General features: G+C 42.0%; 1 protein-coding gene across 1 annotated transcript in view; it reads right to left on the bottom strand.

Annotated features, from left to right (window-relative positions):
• LOC310660290 (proprotein convertase subtilisin/kexin type 5-like) overlaps positions 1-22192 on the bottom strand; it is a gene marked incomplete at its 5' end in the record, with an annotated part of 48912 nt that overhangs the window by 3906 nt on the left and 22814 nt on the right. The window contains 11 exons of the mRNA XM_083404614.1: positions 504-721; positions 1246-1423; positions 1917-2147; positions 2684-2911; positions 3525-3742; positions 5298-5442; positions 5769-5852; positions 13104-13337; positions 14572-14772; positions 16840-16982; positions 17802-17844. Coding sequence (XP_083260740.1) covers positions 504-721; positions 1246-1423; positions 1917-2147; positions 2684-2911; positions 3525-3742; positions 5298-5442; positions 5769-5852; positions 13104-13337; positions 14572-14772; positions 16840-16982; positions 17802-17844 — 1923 coding nt within the window. The remainder of the gene's footprint in view (positions 1-503; positions 722-1245; positions 1424-1916; positions 2148-2683; positions 2912-3524; positions 3743-5297; positions 5443-5768; positions 5853-13103; positions 13338-14571; positions 14773-16839; positions 16983-17801; positions 17845-22192) is intronic.

Below are 22192 nucleotides of genomic sequence, written 5' to 3'. Positions count from 1 at the left end.
CCCAACATGTCATCAGCCCATGTGACAGGCCACACTCTGCCCTTGTTTTCTTAACTAGGCAGGAAGAGGGTGATCTGAAAGTGGAGCAACTTCATATCAGTCCCTTGTGGTGGTCAGATCACTTTCTGTTGAGATTTAGGCTTTCAGCACCTTTCCCCCTATGCAGAGGCAGGGGACCTACTAGGGACCTACTAGGATGGTCCAGCCTTGGTAGCTGATGGATCCAATGGGTTTCCAGATGGCTCTGGGGAATTTTCTGGTGAAGCCCCATCTGACCTCTGATGACACTATCATTCCTGAGCTCCCTCTCCTGCTTCGTGGAGCCTGTTTGGTATACTTCAGAAACAAGCTGGGAGACATATCAAATGCAAGGGGAAGAAAACTCCAGTTAAATGCAATAGAACACTGGTGAGGGCTCATCATTGAGCCTACCTAGTGGCAGTGAAGGCAGCAAAGAAGAAAAAGACTTTGGGAATGCAGAAGCATATCGTGTGGTATCTTACCACTGCAAGTACGGCAGGTTGGATGGCACCGCTCACAGCTGCCTGCAACACGATCAGCATAGTAATTTTCAGGACAGGAAATGTGACATTCATTTTTGGAGTGCAGCAGGAATAAATCTTTATCACAGGACAGGCAGTCTGTAGATTCTGGTCCCATACAGTTCTTGCAACTTTTGTGACACCTCTCACAAGAGCCAGTAGAATTGTCTGCATAGTACCTGAAACAGACAAACAAAGCACACAAGGATTCTAGAGAAGGCTAATGTCTCTTGATTCTCTTTGCATTGTGAAAATCTGAATTGTTAACAGATGCTGGGTGTTTGTGCTTTGTAATAGCCATGAAGTTCTAACATGAAAATGAGTGAAAGGGGAATCTCGCAAAAGAAAAAGGGAGTGTGTGTTTGGTATTATTGCTATGCACCTTGATCATTTTGGCAAGGATGGCTCATAAATTTAGTCTCACTATCTTGGCATTCACTGTTATGCTACAGCCAGCAGTTCTGAAAGAGTTCCAACTTATAAACTGAACCTACTTTTCGGGGAGTTACAATATTAGTAAATATTGGTAAAAATATCTTCCCCTTTCCTCTTGGGTGTTAGTTGATAGGAACATGAACGATCATCTAGATTCAGTATGCCAGGACATCCTCAGGCTACACTCCTCAATTCTAAGGGAATTATGTTACAGTTTAGCATAGCTCCTATCCAATAGAGCTTTTTAACTTGAGACCTAATGTCTTACCCAGTTGTACAAATTGATACACATCCCTTTTCTTGCTTGTACCAGCCTGGTGGGCAGGACAGGCACTGTCTGCTGTGCTTCCCATGGCAGGTCTCACAAGTCCTGTGACAAGTGTAGCATTGGCCTTCATCCCTGTCCATATAATATCCATCTGGACAGACTTCAACACAGGTTCCATCTGCAGAGAGAACAGCACCAAATTACAGACAGGCAGCATTCCCTTTTTGCACTGCAATAAGAAACATCAACTCAGCTAAGCTCGGGGATACTGAAAGAGTCTTACAAAAACCATTTTTTTCTCATTTTCGCTTGTAACTCAGAAAAAGATTATGGAAATCCTATGGCGGAGTTGCCAGGCACTATCACATGAATGTCAGTGGCAAGCTGGTGTTAAGGTGCAAGGAGTAACTGGTTTGGAAAAGTCAGTTCCCTAGATAAAATCTACTGGAAGATTCCTATTAGCAGAAGGTTTGAGACTCTCATGATCTGATCCAGAGCACCTGCCCACTTTGCATGTTTCCCAGTCTCCTTGAATTGATTAGACAGCTCTGTGCAAGTTGCTTACTTTTGTGTTTAAGTGATTTGAGTCATTCACAGAAGAACTTAAATACAGAAGACAAAGAAACAGAAGATGACAAAGGATACAACCTTGGGAAAAGGGCAATGCTTACTGAGAAGAAGCAGATCTTGGGGACAGCTGAAACACTGATCTTCAGCAGGGCCTGTACATTCCAAACACTTCCTGTGACAAGGCCTGCATGCTTTGGTATATCCATCATAGAACTCAGTGCTGGAACAGCCTTGGGGCATCTCACACAGGCCTGAAGTAGTCATCAACAGACCTTCTGCACAGGTAAGGCAGCCAGTGGAAGAAGAACAGGTCTGACATGTCCTGTCACAGTCTGAAATGTGAAGAATCACAACTATTTGTTCAAGGCTCTTACAAGTCCCAGATGGCTACCTGGCTCCTTTTAGTCTAGTTATACAGTTAACTGTCAATCTCTAGCTTTACCTATGCCTCTATTGCAACTGATTCTGCTTCCATATCTGTCTTTTTCATAGAATGCATGCTGTACCAGGGATCACGTTACATTTATTCCCACTGCACTGGGTGGGCACTGTACTAAGAACAGGCACCCACAGCCAACACAGAATTGACACCAACTGATTGATAGGTGGTTGTGGTTTTGGGGGAAATTGCTTTAGGGACCAAATTGGACACCACCGGGGGTCCATAAGTCAAGCAATCCCCACCTCTGGGGTAAACTTGCCTATAAGAAGTGTATGCGCATGTGTGTGGGGGGACGGACGATGACAACAAATAAGCCTTTAATTAGTTAATTTGTTGCATCCATACCAGTGGAACATCAATGTCTTCTGGCAGGGAATTACTGATCAAAATGACTTCTGACCTCTGCCTCTGAATTGAAAAACATACCTTTACAGATGTCAGTCTCTTCTTCATTATAAGTGCCATCTGGACAATTTGAAAAACATTCACCATTGTATAGATAAAAGGAACAATCAGTGCAGTCATTGGAATCTGGTCCATCACATTTTTTGCAGTCTTTATGGCAGGGGAAACAGCGGTTGGAGTCAGCAAAGAAGTCAGGTGGGCAAGAACGTAAACAATTCCCGTTGTGCAGGTGAAATGGTGGAATGCACACTTTGGAGAAAGAGGAGAATATATCAGGATATGCAAAAGAATACAAAATAGGACAGTGTGCTCTTGAATGTGCTATGAACTCTCCCCTTCCTCTGTTCTATGTTTTGCTGGCTGCAACGAAACTAAAAATCATTGCCACAGCTATGTCTCAACAAGAGCTCTTCTCTTCTTGCTATTTGCCGCTTAAGTCGACAGGCTCACCCCTCCCTAATCAGAATACAGCCATTTCCTTTCAGACTATATTAGAGTGGCATGATCCAAAACTCTAGTCATATCTGCATGTTTTTGTAAAAGTCTTTGCAGTATTGATGTGAGGCACCAAATTTACACAAGCCGCTTGGTTCTTGGGTGGACCCCACATAGGTATGCTAGCTAGGAATAGCTGTCCAGGGAGATTCTGTCTAGATCAGAATGGACTGCAAAGTCCACAAGGCAAAAATATGTCAGACCTCAGTAAGCACCAATCTATTTCTCCCAGCACATTCTTCCCATGCTTTTGGTTTTGTCTCAAAACCCCAAAATGGAAGAGCATTAAGCACGCCCCCCTGCATTTCTAAATAGGCATTCATTTAACGACCTGGGTCAGTGCCATACTGCTGATTCTCTGCAGTACCTTTACATGAGCTCTTGATAATGCATTCCTGACACATCTCAGGGCAATCTCCACAAATGCCATCATCAGCAAAGTGGTTCTCTGAGCAGGCAAGTTTACATTCTGTTTGTTCTAGGAGAAAAGGACTTTCACAGGACAGACATCTGGAGGCATTTCCTTCACACGTTTTACAAGGGCTGTCGCACTCTCTGCAGGCCCCGTCTTTAGCGAAAAAGCCCCTACAGTAGAAGCAAAGAATAAAAAAAGATCAAGCAGCAGAACATGCTGTAAATTCTCAGAGAATTAGAAAAGGCTGTTTGGGGTGAGCTGAGGGCTTTAAGAAAGCGTTCCCAGTAGACATGGCTTTGTGCACCATATGGCCTTAGATCTTGAGGTGTCAGGTCATCTTTTCTCCACTAATATACAGTATTATGCAGCCTATAGGAGTCTATGGCTGCAATCCTATCCCCACAAGGCCTGAAGCACAAGGACTCATTTGCAACTGAATGGCACAGCTAAAAAAAGGAAATAGAGGACTCCACTCACATTATAAAACTCTTCAGTGAACTTTAACTGTTTAACTGTTTAACCTGCTGTACAAATAGTAGTTTGGCATAAAATGTCATTTGGCTATAATTATGCACGTGTTGTCTAAACATTAGCTTCTGGGTTAGGATGGGATACTTCATTACAGTGGTGCCCCGCAAGATGAATGCCTCGCAAGACGGAAAACCCGCTAGACGAAAGGGTTTTCCGTTTTGGAGGTGCTTCACAAAACGAATTTGCTATGGGCTTGCTTCGCAAGACGAAAATGTCTTGCGATTTCCTGCAATTTTTCCCCGCTCCCCACCCCCTTTTTCTAAGGCACTAAGCTGCTAATAGCCTTTTAGCAGCTAATCCGCTAATCCCTTAAGCCTTTAATAGCCGCTAATAGCCGCTAAACCGCTAATAGCGCTAATCCGCTAATGGGCTTGCTTCGCAAGACGAAAAAACCGCTAGACGAAGAGACTCGCGGAACGGATTCATTTCGTCTTGCGAGGCACCACTGTATTTATCTATATGTATGTTGAAACAACTGTAATAATAAAAAACTGTTTTTAATACAGTGTATTCCATTGGGAGTGTATCCATTACATTAAAAAACCCACAACACTGTTGATGGAAAGACTGAGAAAGGAAATGGTTGCTTATCCAGTCCTGGGGTGGACGGCAGTTGTGGCCCATTGCATCAGGTCCTGACCCTTCAGAGCAATGCTGGGCTGGGCAGCTGGCAGTTAGAAAATCCCCATGCCAGCCAATGGGAAGGGCAGGAGTTTCCACCAGAGCCCGTTTGAATTCTGACCAAATATGGATAAGGCATTGGGTGGAATCCTTAGTCTAACATTTCATGGGGGGGGGGGTGTGAAGTGGTGCCTCACCCCCACCTCGGAACCACGCGGTCACAGGGGTACCTCCTTAGAGGGGTCTAGGTGGAAGGGGCATCTGTGTAGACCTGCGATGGAACCTGAATCCCACGCTTGACCCTGCCATGTGTCAGCCCTGCAGAGCTGGCACCTATGGACTAGGCCTTGGCTCCTGGGGAGGCATCACCGTGAGTAAAACCGCAGTGCATTTCTCAGCACCCTCATTTGCAAATTGGCAATTGTTCTGAAGCATTCAGGTCATTCTGCAGCTTTCTACAACCAGAAGGATTAGATCTATTTTGTGTCACAGAAAATATGGAGGTGAGAACAACATAGAAGTCTGTGAAGGAAAGCTGCATGTCTGCACAGATTAATATAAATGGAAACGTACCTGGGACACTCCTGCAAGCATTTGCCTTTGTGCAAATAGCGTGGTATGTCTGCTTCGGAGTGACACTCGCAACGTCTTGTCTTCACATTTCCCAAAGTTCCTCGTGGGCAAGTGCGGATACAAGACTTGCCAAAAAGAAATCTCTCTGAAAATAATGGAACAGGCAAAGCATGTTTTGAAAGACATTTGCATGACATTTTGGAAATGCCAACTAATTCAGGAATTAATGGAGAGTTTCCATTACAATGCAGAAAAGGGTGGAATGAGAATTAGGATGCTTTTTTGTAAGTAAGTAAGTAAGTAAATAATGTTATGTTTTAATGAATTCTTAACTGTATGTTCTCCACTCATGCATAAAGCCTATCTTTAAACAATAGCATTTTTTTCTAGCATTAGCTGAAATCTATGAGAATATACGAAAACCTCTTGATAATGGCAATGTGTAGCAATGTGTAGCAACAAAGAAGTTACCTTGGGGGCATGAAGTGCATGTGCTGGCAGTTTTCTCACAGGTTTGGCATGGAGGATCACATGGCTCAAACTGAGTAGTTGTTGCTGTATTTGGAGATAAGGAGGAAATGAGTTAATAATGTCACTTTATATATTTGTGGGCATGCATGCCCAGAATACACGGTTCCAGATATGATTATTTAGTATCATTTAGATAATAAAGGGAAATAAATGCAAATCTTGCTGAGATGATGAGACTTTCACCTTGACTGGAGATATTGCCCATAGTAACACAGAATATGAATGAAATAAGGGGTGGGAACAATGTCTACTAATCAGCAGTGTCTACTAATCAACAAGGCAGCATCCATCTAGATTTCTGTTAATTACTTAATTCACTTTTTGCAACTGAAATCCTAATTTTAAAATGTGCAGAAATATACAAGCCACAGTGGCCTTCTACCTATTGCAACCCTATTATAACAGTTTTCATGCCCTCCAAAATTTCTCTGATGAAAATAAGGGCATCCTATAACAACAATATTTATATCCCACCCATTTGCCTGGGTTGCCCAGCCACTCTGGGCTTCTTCCATCATATAAAAAGCACAATAAAACAGTTGCTGCCACTGTGGCAGCAGGAGCAGGCTAATGCATTCCTTGGAGGCTGGATCTGCTGCTCATGGGGATTCTGCTGCCTGAGGCGGTCGCCTCACCTTGCCTCATGGGTGAGCCAGCCCTGCAAATCAGGTTCAGTGCAGCTGATAATTGTCCTCACTTTGCTGAAGGGAACTGATGATCCAGGTCTGCTCACAATGCCAGCACGAGAACATCAGAGAGTAACGATGTACCACCATGGTGTCTATTGTACATGAAACATTGCCTAATCATGTGTCCCTACAAAGGACTAGCCTGTGACAGTGACTTTTTGTTACCTGAAGTGAAAGGCAATATGATACCTCCTTCCCTTTCTACATGCAAAAACCAGCTGGGCTGGCAGCTTGATCTTCTTTAAAACTCTGGCAGTACAATAGCATTCTTCATTACGCCTGAGGCAGCAAGCTGGTTAAAGGCTCAGGACAGGCCATGGGGTAAGCAGAGCTCTTTTGTACAACAGTGGGGAATGACTAGGGCACTCAGAGGAGGAAGGAAAGAGGGACAGGGGCCAGTGTTGCCCACAGCACCCCTGACCATCATTCAAGGCACCCCAGGGTGTTGCAGCACACTGGTTGAAAACCATTGAACTAGGGCGCTCAGGAGAAACAGAAGGAGCACTTCTGCTGGCTGAGGCAGTTTCCTCATTCTGTTCCTATGTCTATGATATCCTTATTTATCATTAGCTAGCAAAGCTGATCTTACCCTCTGTTCTCAAACTAAAATGGTAATATTCAAGGTCTGCATAATGCTTTTTCCAGCTGCAAGATTATTAGTGCTGTAATATTTCTGAGTCTCCACCAGAGGGGACTATGTACTAGGCATTGTGGCCTTACAAAGCACATGAGACATGAAATGCTGACCAGTCAACAATTCTATCTTCCAGTCGGATGGAAATGCTTATAAATACTTACGTTCACAGCTGCTTTTGACATTACCCATCTCTTAAACTACATTCAGATATAATTTAAAAGGGTCTGCAAATGCATCTCTGTCCCAGGGAAGATCTGAAAACTCCCAGGACTTCCATGAATGTGCTTCTTCACAGGGATACAGAATCAGGTGTGCTACTTAAAAAGCTGCACACGGTGATATGATGCAAAGGTCTTGAACTCTGATGTAACCAAATATGCTTTCACTTCATTTAGTCTAGTAATACCGCAATATCTTCTACTGTATCCACCTGGTCTCCCTGAATGCATTTTGTCAGTAAAGGTAAAGGGTAAAGGGACCCCTGACCATTAGGTCCAGTCATGGCTGACTAGGGTTGCGGTGCTCATCTCGCTTTATTGGCCGAGGGAGCCGGCGTACAGCTTCCAGGTCATGTGGCCAGCATGAATAAGCCACTTTTGGTGAACCAGAGCAACGCACGGTAACGCTGTTTACCTTCCTGCCGGAGCAGTACCTATTTATCTACTTGCACTTTGACATGCTTTGAACTGCTAGGTTGGCAGGAGCAGGGACCGAGCAACGGGAGCTCACTCCGTCGTGGGGATTCGAACCGCCGACCTTCTGATCGGCTAGTCCTAGGCTCTGTGGTTTAACCTACAGCGCCACCCGCGTCCCATATTTTGTCAGTAGTCAAAGTAATAAGTGGCAAAGCCAACAACATAATTATACCTATAGGTCCATGGGGATTAGGAATTCTACAATTTGAAATCACTAGGGCATGTGATGAACAACTGGTGGGTAACTGGATGCATATTTGATTTCTTGTTGGTCAGCGAACTGCTGCTCAGGCATTAAGCCACAGATGTATACATGTCTCAATATTATCTGGGCAAGAGTTCTTCTGATATCATGTCTATTCAAGGCAGCTAGATTGATATTCTTATTAATGAATAACCACTTTTCCTAGACAACTTATTGTCTTCAACTAACAAGGAAATCCCAATCATGTCTATTAAGAAACAAATCCTACTGCATTCAGTGGGGCTTACTGAATGCAAGGGTTGCAGCGTAAAACAGTAACTTTAGATGAAGCATAGCTCAATAGACCGATAAACCTCTCTGTACAAAGTCCTTCATTCCACACCCGAGAAATTCCTGTGTACAGAGTAGATTGTTGTAATCTCTTCACTCGGTACATTTACTATTATTTTCAGTGCCTGGAAACATTTTCTCTTCTGCCTTATAGGCCATCAAATGCATAATATCACAATGTATAATCTCAGTGGATTGCATGCAACCCTTCTGCCTGCAAATGGGACCTTCTTTCTCTCTTCTCCCTGTGCGCCTCCAGTGCCCCCCATTCTCATCCGGAAGGCTGGGGGATCCCCCATAACAGATTTGGGGGGTGGGGTGGAGAACTTGTGCAGGCAGAAGTCTTTGTGCTAACAGGATAAAATCATTGGATACCATCCCATGTTCTAAAGTAACTTTTCATTCATACCAGATAGTGTGGTTCTCATGCTTTTAAACTGAAAATAAATGGAATGGTCTCAAAGAAATGTATTCTGCTCTGACTATCTCTGAAAAATGTACGCTCACTCAGAAGCAAATCTGTTGATCAGGCAAAGAATAGTAGAGAAGGTTTACCACCTTGCAGTTGCAACACTGCAGCAATGCACACATGACTGAAAAAAGTAACCTATTGGGTTAGAATAGCAAGTAGCATGGATGCGATCGGAATGTGCTGCCTTTACAGCCAGAGGGGGAACTGTTTATTTATTAGATCATATTCAGTTTATGGCTTTGCAAAAACTGATACAGATATGAATACAAATGCACAGAATAGCTAACATACTTCTAAGAGATAATTCTAATTATGGAATAAGGTGTAACAGAAACAATATATACATATAATAAAATCCTAGGACCTATCCAGTCTCTGAACATATAAGTATTTATAAATCTGAGGGTCTTATAGACCTGCTGAGAATGAAATAATAACCCCAATATACATTATTTCTCAGTCTAGTTATCATTCTGACAGCCACTGAACTACAACATTAATCTAACAAATTAATGTCTAAAATAAATTCATGAAACTCCAGGGGGTGGGGAGTAGAATGTGTGTATATGTTGCTAGTCTCCTACAATTCTACATTTTATAGGGATTTTATAAGAATTTTGTTTCAAAGATTTGAAACAAAGATTCGAAAATGGTTGGCAACCATTTTCTCTTGATGCCAAATCCTTTTTGACACAGTTTTCATTATGTAAACAGATTACAAAATCAGCGGAAAGGGAGGCATGGTGATTTACACTAATGTAAGATAAGCTGGCTTCTAATACTTGAATGTACATTTGTGGCAAAAGTCAGGCTGGATGAAAACTCACATTCCCAGTCCAGGTTATTTTGGCAGAGCCAAAACCAAAATGTCTTTGTGGTCAGGTCCAGAATCCAGCATGCCCCATCTTGGAGTCAGGAACAGTCCAAAGTTTGTTGTGCATTTCTAGAGATACCCAGTGTGGTATCAGATGACTGACAATCAGACCTGCACCACATTGAAGGCCTTCCCTAACATTCATAGGGCTGCTATATGTCCACGATTTCCCAGAAATAGCCAGGATTTGTCCCTCAAAAAAGCTGAACAACTTTGCTAACAAATTTTGTGTCTTGATTTTCACTTTTTGAAATAAGGCAACCCCACCATTCAAGGGCTACGTTTGTTCCCTGGCACCTCAAGGTAGGACTGAGAAAAGACTCCTGTCTGAAACCCTAGAGAGCTACTAGCAGTCTATGCTAGTAGTCTATACTGAGCTAGATATACTAGCCATCTGTCTCAGTGCAGGGCAGAGTCCTGTGCCCCTAAGGCCTGATGACACTCGTCCCCCAAAAGGCCTCTTGTCCATGTCATTTAGGGCCTCAATGTACATGCACATTTTAATGTTTCAGATATCAACTAAAACCATTTTTGTGAAGTGCAGGATTCAGCTGACAAGTCCCTCTAGCAGAAGCCAGTGCAAAGGCTCTCACAGCACAACAGAGCTTTCTCCAGTCTCCTCCCTCTTTGCCCCCCCCAATGGACTTGGGGGGCAGGAGAACCCTTAGAATAGTGTGTGGTGGGAGGAGAGACAGTATTCAAATGATTTAAATTAATAAAAATAACATTTGCAGCAGCAGTAGCAGCTGTAACAATTTTATCTATTCAGCTATACATTATTATGAACATTTGATGTATAATATTCCTTGGAATTTTATTTTTTTATAAGAAAAAGCTCAAATTTTAAAATATATGGAGGCCCTTTTGCAGAACACATATTCTTCTGGATTTATTTCCCTTTTGCTTGAGTGACCTGACTGAAGAACATGAAAGACTGGTGATGTAGCATGTAAGTAATCTGCCACTCTAAAGCCCTTTCAGTTTGTTAAACCTCTATTCTATTCTAGTCGAGATGTTGTGGGTTAACATACAGTGCAACAACCCCTTCACTATTATGTCTCAGGGCTTCCAAAATAATTTCATCATCTGGCGCACAAGATAAAATGCAGATGTTCTTTGTGCTACGCATACTGGCCCAGACAATTTTTTTTCTTGGCTTACACTTAAAAGTCTGAATACCAGTCAAATTCAGACTCATCATTACTTTCTGTCACAGTTTATTCACAGTTTACCCTAGTTTGGAACTGAGGATGCAATACTGTAGCGGAGTTACTTGGATGATGGGCTTTAAGATTTAGTGGAAGACTCACTGCAGCAATGCCACACCAGATACACAGTCAGCACGACAGATATGCCAGAACAACTCCCTTGAGACACCTGCAGAGTCACTCCACTATTGAACATATGCCACATGGTGCCAGAGATATGGGTGGGGTGGGGTAGCAGGCAGGAGTGGAATACTTCTTCCAAAACCCAAACAATACCCTCTCAATTCATTGCCATCCTCCCGTCAAGGGCATATTTTGATACCAACCTAAAATTTTACTCTTCTTGACTTCACTGGAAAGGGGGAAACCATTTTTAAGCCATCCCTATGTCAACAACGGGGACGTGGGTGGCGCTGTGGGTTAAAGCCTCAGTGCCTAGGGCTTGCCGATCGAAAGGTCGGCGGTTCGAATCCCCGCGGCGGGGTGCGCTCCCGCTGTTCGGTCCCAGCACCTGCCAACCTAGCAGTTCGAAAGCACTCCCGGGTGCAAGTAGATAAATAGGGACCGCTTACTAGCGGGAAGGTAAACGGCGTTTCCGTGTGCGGCTCTGGCTCGCCAGAGCAGCGATGTCACGCTGGCCACGTGACCCGGAAGTGTCTTCGGACAGCGCTGGCCCTTGGCCTCTTTGAGTGAGATGGGCGCACAACCCTAGAGTCTGTCAAGACTGGCCCGTACGGGCAGGGGTACCTTTACCTTTACCTTATGTCAACAACAGCCCCATGTTGTCACAACATAGTGTATGATATGTGTAGTTCTGCAACCAATCACATCACACATAATTGATATATAAACCCCACACAAGGAGACCATAATAAGCTGTGCAGCATGGGCCTCTATCCCTAAGTGATTCCCTTATGTTGCACACACTTAGAATTCAATATCACAGGGAACACAGGGAAGCTATGGGAAAGGGGCACTTTGATCACAGATGAAGCACTTTGCTTGGCTTCAAAACATGTGTAGAAACTTGAATTTGTTGCTAACATTTCTCTGTCTAGAAATCGAAAGGGGTCTCAGCCTTGATACTCCAGACACAAACTTCCAACTCTTAAGTCCACTTCAACAACTTGGGGTGCTAGAAAAGAGCACACTGTGCAGGAAAGCAAGGGAAGTGAATGCCCTTTTGCTTTGCAGGATCACACACATTGTTTCAACACCATAAATATATGCACAGCCACTGCATTCTGCCCCTTCTCTCCCATGGCAGGGAGGCTGAGCCAAGAACACTGGCAAAGCACTGAAGGGGCATTGCTCCCTCATCTCTCTTGCTCACAAACGCACCATGCATACAGGTTGTGGATGTGTCTGCTATTTCCCTAATATTTTTGTATTTTTTAGCATGTGTATTTTCCCCACTTCTCCTGGGCTGAGCATACATTAGTTCTTGCCACATACATTTAAAGCACATAGGTTCCCCCCAGAGAATACTGTGAACTGTAGTTTGCTCCTCACAAAGCTCTAGTTCTTCGCACCCTTAACAAACCACAGTACCCAAGATTCCTTGCAGGAGCTCATGTGCTTTGGATATGCTTTAAATGTAAGTTGTGTACACAGTATCACAAGCTGTTTCACTGTGTAGTGATTATGTATCTCCTCCAGATATGTCATAAAGTAAGAATAACCATGCTCTGCATATTAATTAACCCCCCACCGCCTTTCCAGTGAGCAAAGCTGGTATCCTGTTAAATGAGGAAAGAAGCACATGTGCAAAAGCTGTTTGGGCATGTGATTCCTGATTCAGACAAAAATACCTTCTAGCTGTATTAGGACAAGGCAGTTTTGTTACCGTCAGCTACACTTGACACTTGCAAGTCCTAAAGGGATGCTGTTGATTCCTTGCTGATCATTACTACTCCAGACAGAATGGCAAAATTAACACAGGTGGCATATTCCATCTGTGCTTGTAGAGTCTTTTAGAGTCAATACTCCTCAGCTGGTTACATCTTCAGGTAGATAATTTCCCCCTTAAATTCCTGTTTATAGTATTGCAGTTTTAGAGAAAAGCAGGCCTTGGGAACCTTATTCAGTGAACTGGGCAGCCCACCCTTTCCATTAAAGCCCAAGGTAGATAGTAATATTTAAAAACATATTTTTTAAAGTCTTACATCGTTTCCAGACAATTGGGTTTTGGCGAACCTCCAGGGAAAAGGACTTCCACAACTGTGGAGCAGCCACCGAGAACGCCTCTTTAAGTGCCCTTTCCGCCTGGATTTGGTGCACGGATGGTACCAACAAGAGATCGTTCTCGGCTGACCGTAAGGATCGTGAAGGGACATAAGGGAAGAGGTCTTTCAGGTCTGCAGAGCCCAAGCCATTTGAGGTATGCAGTTTCAGTCTCTCTATCAGTAAAATAGGATTGATAATCATTATTCATATTTATGGAACAGAATAAGAGCTGCAAGTAAGAGAAAAGTGCTATATGTCATGGTTTATTAATTATTATGTATTTAATTATTAGGTACTAATCAATCGTACAATAATATTAATGATTTCTCATTTACTTATTCATGTAATGCTATTGTTAAGATTTTTATTTTATTAAGATTACACCTTAAATTCAATTGAATTCAATACTTTTCTTAGATTTCTAAAACTATCATTATGCTCAAAACTGTGCTATATGTCAGGGTTTATTAATTATTATGTATTTAATTATTAGGTACTAATCAATCATACAATAATATTAACGATTTCTCATTTACTTACTCATGCAATGCTATTGTTAAGATTTTTATTTTATTAAGATTACACCATAAATTCAATTGAATTCAATACTTAGATTTCTGAAACTGTCATTATGCTCAAAACTGTGTTCATCTCAATGTGTACTGTATGTTTGTGGTGGTGAGGAGGGATTGTGGTTTTCAAGTTCATGTGTTCTCATTTATTTTTCCTGGATAAATCCTATCCAGGTTATGATGTGATCAAAACATTAAACTATCAAACAATCTTGACGTACTGTTGATAGGGGAATGTAACTCAGTCAAGTGAGAGTCACTCCTGTGGTATAAAGTAGATGCAACAGCGCTATGGTGAGTGAAGAGCTAATGATGATCAGAGGGGTCCTCTGTCTTCCAGAGGCTGTGCAGGAAGAAGCACTCTGAGACTGTTGCTGCTGTTAAGGCGGGGGCCCGACCTGTTAGAGGTTCCGGCCCCCCACTGCATTTTATACTAACATAAAATGTTCACCTTCATTCATAAGAAACTATGTCTGTTCTTTCTGTGATGCATATAAACATTCGATTTGCATTAGTGAAGATGTAGTTTCTGTATATACATACAGAATGATACTCATTTTGAGGCATTCAGGGTAATTCATATAACAGTTTGCTGCAGATCCACCTTCCCCTTGCATGGGGTTCAGGTCTGGTGTTAGTCGTGGGCCCTGCTGGGATAGTGGACTGCCAGAAGTTGCCAAGTGTTGATGTTGGTCCTATATAAATACAATCACTTACATTTCTATACATAAAATCTATTTGAGAGTTTGGAAAAGGACGAGGTTTTCCCCCCAGTGGTTGTGGGCAGAGAGAAATTGGGGGGGGGGGGGGATTCAGAGGAAGCAGGGCAACATACCATTCCAGAATTTCCTATTTACTTGCTTTCTTTTGAGGTTCACGCACTTTCCATGGAGTAACTGTAAAATTCCTTTGCAGCTAGTACAGTCGTTGGGGTCGAACCCTTTGCATGTTGCACAGGTCCGGTGGCATGGCTCACATTCTTCTGTGACCTCATCACTGTAGTAACCAGCTCCACAATCACTCACACATTTCCCATCTGGAGGAAAAATAAAAAAGCCTTTATGTCATATTGTGACTGATGCCAGCTAAGTCCTGTTATTTGGAGCATTGAAAGTAGAGAACAATGTGTGATTCAATTGCCACTAAGCAAACTGGGGCACCCTAGGAAAGTTTAGGTCTACTAGAGAATGCAGATGCACAGCCCAACCTCAAGTACACAGCCAAAATATAAAACGGGGTGTATGGTGTATAGATTGGTAAAATTAATATATAAAGTGTATTCATCAATGAATGAAGTGTGTAAATGAAAATGCACAACTTTAATCTCTCCACAAATTTCAAATTTGCAAGATGTTTAAAATGTATGAAGTACCAATGTTATTGAAGTACCAAAGTTAAAACATACCAATTTGCAATAATACTGAAATCTCTATAGTGTAGATTTCTAATTGGGAAATCTGGTAAAACCCAGATATAAATATATAAGGTTAAAACATGTTTAGCACATGATTGTATTTGGATTTTGTCACATTTGCTGGTTATAACAGTGGAGATTTTGATATCATTGCACTTTGGTATGTTTTAAATGCTGGCAGTTCAAATATTTTAAATATCTTTTAGATTTGAATTCTGTGGAGGGATTAAAGTGGTATGTTTTTATTTCCACATTTGTTATAATTTACAGATCTATACACTCACACCCAGGTTTGTGTTTTGGCTCTGCTACACAGCCTCCAACACAAAGTCTAGAGAAGTAAGTACTCTAAGCATAATTTCTACCTTATTACTTACAACTGCTGGCCAACTTTCAGGAGCACTCTGGTTCTCTGTTGCAGCTTGGAGTATATGAAAGTTGAAAAACTGTAAAGCAGAGCCACAACTCCACCTCCTTATAATACCCCAAGCCTGATTTTCTTAACCTCTGACCACAGAGAATCCAGTTTGAATAAGATAACAAGGTCCAAATAACTTATGATAAGGGGACAAGGTATGTACATCTGAGCCTCATAAAAGGTTCAAAGTGCATTTCACAGGTCTATGCAAGTCTTGACTTCTGGAGTGTGGGCTGCATACTTGCCTGCCTGCAATTTCACAACCATACACCATAATAGGAGGCATGTGGATTATTCCACATGTTGACTGCAAAAAGTCACCTACAAAGAATGGAAGTGATGTGAAACCATTTTCAGGCTAAAGTTACTTTGTGCCATTCATTCATCTCTTATATTGAACAAATGAAGTTTGCATTAACATGCTTAAAATGAAAGGCTCATTGGGAGTTTCGTTAATAAATATATATTCCCTCTTTACCCCAAAAGTAGAGGGTTGTCTCTGAATCTCATTGCTGCCATTTAAAATCCAAAGTTGACTAAAGTTTAAATGTGCAGATTTGAAGACATACCTTTGTTTGATGCTCTTGTGCTTCTAGCGGCATTATTTCCTGAACCTTAGTTTACAAGCACTTAATTAAAATGAATGAAATTTTAACCTTGAATGCTTTAGGCTTATTGAAGCAGATGTCTGGGGGTCATTCTTTTTAAAAGGCGGTTGGGAACCTACAGTCCCATAGATTTAAGATTGTAGTTAGTCTCCTTAGGGATGAAACAATCTGCCAATTTTAGTTGTCTCAGTTTCTCATGTTTCTAATCTTCAATTCAGTTGTCTACATTTTTTTAAGCCTCATGAAAATTCTTCAGGATCTTTAATGTACATTTCTCTTAATAAACGTATTTTCATATGCAGTTTTGACTAATGTACACATTTTTACAAGCAATTTCTCCTAATACAGTGCATTATTTAATGCTATTTTCACAAATATAGAGTCATTCTTATGCATATTTTCTCCTAATACATACAATTTTGCGAACATTGTTTGGTTGGAGAACTGCATTGTATAATTTGGATAAGTGGGAATTTTGAAGGATGGCTATGTTTTGGTTCTCATATTGTTTCGGAAAGAGCAATTTGGACAGATTTGGCTTGAAATGGGAACTGAATGGTATTTCTGCCCCTTCCCAGTCTCTCTCGACTGAATGCACATTTTGCCTTCTTGGGCAAGGCATGAAATCATTTCCCCATGTAAAGTACTTGTCACCTTTCTTACCTAGAAGAAAAAACCCTTCTTTACACCAGTAACACTCATATTTGTCGCAGCTTCTGCAATTTGGTTGACACTCTATGCAAAGCAGAGACTTTTCATCATTGTACGTATTCTGAGGACAAGTTCGGTAGCATTGCTGCTTGAACCTGGGGGGGGGGGGAAGCATTTTTGATCATCATAATTGTCATTATGGATGGATAATGGTGCATCAAACAATTGCAATGAACAAGCATAATCCTCTCATAAATGTACTCATGTGTGGCAAGCATCTCCTCTAAAATGAGGGGTGACAGTACTCAGGAATGTTTTTAAGTACAGTAGCTTAATAGTTAAGGGAGCCTTTCTCGGACTCTGTCCCATGCTACCCCCGGGTTCTGTGAAGCAGTACAAGCAGGTCTGTGAAGAAAACAGTTGTAATGGCAGATGATGCGTGATTTCCATTGAGCTGCAGTCATGGGGATTAAATTACTCAAGCAATTGTCCTGGAAATCCCTTCCTGTTTCATTTCCTCACTGAGGTTTCCAAGAGTTAAAATCTGTAGCAGTGCAGGCAAGATGAAGTTGCTTATCCGCCTTCACAATGCTACACATCACTGCCAGTTACAAGAGGGGGGAGGGGAGGGGGAGGCAGCAGAGAGCTCAGGATGCTGCAGCAATGGAGCCTGTCCATCACACCCACTGTTTGCCCCTTCCCCCCTTGAAGACAACTGGGTTATGTTATGCTAACCTTTGGCTCTCCAGGGGTTGCTGAGCTACTGTTCCCATCAGCCTGAGCCAGCATTTCCAATAGTCACTGATGAGGGGAGCTGTAATTCAGCGTCATCTGAAGGGCTATAGATAAACCATCGCCACCCCCCATTCAAACAGTATATTCCACCCTGCTTAGCTCTGAAATATCTAAGACACTGTTGTGTTTCAGAAAATAGAGAAAGAGAGGGAAAGTGGGGAAGAGAGTAATAAACTTACATGTAATAATTATGAATGCATGATGTGCAGGCTCTTGGGTCATCTGGAATTAAAAGCAAACAACACATTGGAAACAAAATACTGTGCCAGTTTCTCATGTATCCAAATCTCAATTGGCTAAATGAACAGTGGGAAATTAAGAAATGTTTAGATGAATAGGGAATGCTATCAACATCATTGTTGTTGATGATGATGATGACCATTCTAATTTAAATAGCTTTGGTGAAAAATGTCTCCTTTGATATACAGTTTTTCTTTGATAGCAAGTTTTGATTGCCTGGCTTAAATTTGCGGTCACTAGAATTCTGGATACATAAAAGACTTCATAAGGACTAGCCTCAAACTGTATAACTTACCTTCTTTATTCATTACATTTATATCTTGCCTTTCTTTTAGGCTGGGGACAGACTTTTGGTGTGCCCCCTTTTGATATCACAGGCATCATCTAATAGATACCTATTTCCACTTTCCCCTCCCCAAACAATGCCTAACACTTGCACTGGTGGCAGATGGGACAGCCCTCTCCTTTTTGAAGCAGCTCCCACTGGAAGTATAATTGCTTGCACAGAGTGATCTTCACTTAATGAAATTGCTTATATAGTTGACGTTTCTTGACAGTTAGTTTCAGGCTGCAATCCTATAATACATACTGACCTAAAAGATAGTCCCCCTCTAAGTCAGAGGTGTCCTTGGGTCCTCCAGATGTTGCTGGAATACAACTCACAGTAAACCATACCACTAGCCACAGTAGCAGATAGAGGGCCAGCACCTTGGAAGTCAATGGGGAGCTCAACAGGTGTGGTGCCCATTTGACACTCCTGTTGCCATGCCCATACCAGCTGAGCTCCCACTGTCTTGCCCCTCCCTCTCTTCCTCCCAGGAAGCGTAAGCAGCGCTCAGGAGCCAGGAGAACAGCACAACTTCATCTGCCCCACCAGACGCTTCTGATTGACCATGTTGGTTGGGACCGATGGGAGATGGAGACCAGAAGCCTCTGGAAGGTCACATCCAACGGTATTTTTCTGACAGTACTCAACAATACACAGTACCAACACTACCCCCCAATCTTCCAGTAAGGTAAATGGAGGGTTTGGAGAGCAAGCAGGCAACTGAAGCTAAAAGGGGGATTGTGAAAAGCAGGATCATTGTGAGTACCAGCACCATTTTTCTATAAAAAAAAGCACTGGCACATCTAAGTGATGGCTGTGTAGTCCCTCTAGAAGAGCAAGTCTCTCAAGAAAGACTGCTGGTTTTCAGTATTCCTGATTTTTTCTTTTTAAATCCAGCTACTGACATCAATACTGTAGCCCACTTTTTATGAACTATTTATTATTATTTTTAGGAAATATTTATAGCCCATTCTTCATCAGTGCTGATACAAGGATGAGGTACAACATAAAATAAATTACGCCACCAAATTTATACATAACCAACAGTAAAACACATGTCTTTACATTGTGCCATCCCCAACACAAAATTCATTGTTATTGCTAACCAAAGGCCAGTTTTAAATAAGCACTCATAGAAATATTTTTGGAATTGGAAATCAAAGGGTCTTTTAAAAAACAGGACTAATTATTTCTCTCCCTCTTAAATATGGGCCTTGCTTCAGTTGTTATATGATTCAGCCTCATAATAAGGAAAAGAATTGGATGCCATAGTTCAGTTTTGTAGATTGGGACTTAACTTATACTAAATGAGTTGATGACTGTGCAGGAATTTGAACATGTGTGAAAGAGAACAATCTTCTGCATGTCTGCTCAGAAATAAATCTCAGTTGAGTTCACTGGGGCTTACTCCCAGGCAAAGGAGCCAACCCCCAGGGGCTTCACCCCCCAAAAAATATATTTGAGGGAGCCACCCCCCAAGATGAAGAAGAAGAAGAAGAGTTTGGATTTGATATCCCGCCTTTCACTCCCCTTCAGGAGTCTCAAAGCGGCTAACATTCTCCTTTCCCTTCCTCCCCCACAACAAACACTCTGTGAGGTGAGTGGGGCTGAGAGACTTCAGAGAAGTGTGACTAGCCCAAGGTCACCCAGCAGCTGCATGTGGAGGAGCGGAGACACGAACCCGGTTCCCCAGATTACGAGACTACCGCTCTTAACCACTACACCACACTGTAGTGTGGTGCATTGCCGTTCAAATGGTGTCCATGCACCACGTCATGTGATCAATTATGCAGGGCATAATACTCCCTCCCCCCATATTTTATTCAAGTTGGCACATCTACTCCCAGGTAAACAGGCATTAAGACTGCAGCCAAAGTCAGGCACCACTCTGAGTTCAGTACTGGACTACATATAATTTGCTTGGAATTTGCTGTGACAATACATTTTGTACTCCCTAAACCTTATGCCAGATGTGTTAGATATTTCACTACCTTAAGGTCAGGCAGTTGAAGATTTAGAAGACATCTGAAGGCAGCCCTGTTTAGGGAAGTTTTTAATATTTTATGTTTTATTCTGTTGGGAGCTGCCCAGAGTGGCTGGGGAAACCCAGTCAGATGGGCGGGGTATAATTAATTTATTATGATTATGATTATTTATTCTTAAAGTTAAAATGATTAAAGAGCAATGACTCTTGGGGAGAACAAATCAGAAAGGCATCACCTTCTCTTATCTAATCAGGACTCACATGGTCCCTGTGGATCTCCCATAATTCTAACGTATTGTATTCAGCATTCAATCAGGAACATATTTTACTATATCATCTTTCCAAGTATATTGAATGTCTTTTTTGAGAGAAAACCAGCTCTCTTGCCAAAAGCAATTGTTTAGAACTGTGACTGCCTTAAAGTTTGTAAACGAAAACAAGAAATTACCTGAGGAAGCTGTCAGTGTGCTGCACTCAATGTTGGGGGAAATCAACCATGTGGCCATCTATAAACAACAAACTACTGTAGGACTACAGGCGATGCTTTAGGCATACCAGGCAAATTTCAGTTCAACAGTATACTTCCACTCAAATTCAGACTCACCTCCCTATCTGTGCATCCCAGTCCTATGCATGCAGTAGGAAAGAGACCTTACTTCATATAACAAGGCTTATGCTTTGACATTTAACTATACTTTAATATAGTGAGAAAAGGGTGTGTGTGCTAAAAATACCCAATACCTTTTCAACCTAGAAGACAACCTGCAATGAAGCTCCCAACCTATCACATACTGTTTTGATTGCAGAAGTTTGCAAAACAATTCATATATACATACAGCATCAATTTAAATTTCCATTGAAATCAGAAAAATGGAGGGTAATCTGCTTTCTAGAGCAACAAGCTTTTCTCCCCCCCCTCTAATTAAATAAGCAAAATAACTATGCACAATGACGATATAATTTCATTTATACTGTTGTGGCATTTTCTTCAAAGGTGCAAAATTGATTACTGCTTTGAACAGTTAACAGCTGAGTTGGGTTTAGGAAACATGTCATTATGTTGACACCAGTCCTTCTTAGAGAATCAGTCTCAGAAGGCGGTACCACAGGGGCTCATTTGGTTTATAAGGTGCTTCGGGCGTCCATTCTGTCCCCCATGCTGTTCAACACCTACACAAAACTGCAGGGCGAAGTCATCTAGAGCCGCCTTTCCCAATCTTGTTGGACTACAACTCCCATCATCCCTCGTGAGCAGGGTCAGTGGTGAGGGATCTTGAGAGCTGCAATCCAATGTATGGGGGCCTGAGGTTGGGAAAGGTTGGTTTAGGTTTGGGTAGGGATGGATGAATCTGTCAATCTCAGTTCCTCATGCTTAAATTCAGCTGACAACAAGGGACTGCGGGCCTCAGGCTGCTGTTAGTAAGAAGCAAAGGGTTTCGATCATATCTTTGCTGAAGATGAGCAGGCCCATGGCAAACAAAGCAGGAAGTTATGGCTCCCAGTTTCATTTAAATCAGGAAAGTATGGTTAAAAGAGCTTTGGATGCTCAGTGCAGGATTACATGGATCTTTGACTTGGTCCAGCTGACCTCAAAATCTTCGATGGTATTTGCAAAGTGCTGCTCATGAGAGAATCAGCAGTCAAGTTTTCAGAATTCCAACTCATATGAAGCTCTCAAATGAAGTAGAACAGGAAGTATTTTGCTGCTCAAGAGAAAGGCAAGCAGCTATACAAATCTTAGGCTCTGTTTGGGGAAGGACTTATAATAAGGATAGTTTTCAGCTAAAGGGGGGGTTCTATAACACATGAGGTGTGCTTTCCTATCTTTTTGGAAGTTTTTACATGTGAGGTTCAATGTAACTTTGAGACTCTTATGTCTGTGCATCTTACTGATGTAGAATAGAATGCAGATGAGAAATTCAAGAGTCTAGGCTTTATGATCTTGTGACAAACTGGCTATGACACAAGAGACAACACCCTTAATTTTATCTGCTAGGTCAATAGATAAGGCCAAGCTC

This window comes from Podarcis tiliguerta (assembly GCF_965153285.1).
Source record: "Podarcis tiliguerta genome assembly, chromosome: 11".
NCBI classification, from domain to species: domain Eukaryota; kingdom Metazoa; phylum Chordata; class Lepidosauria; order Squamata; family Lacertidae; genus Podarcis; species Podarcis tiliguerta.
Note: the sequence above shows the minus strand (reverse complement) of the source record. Positions and strands in the feature narration are given on the sequence as shown.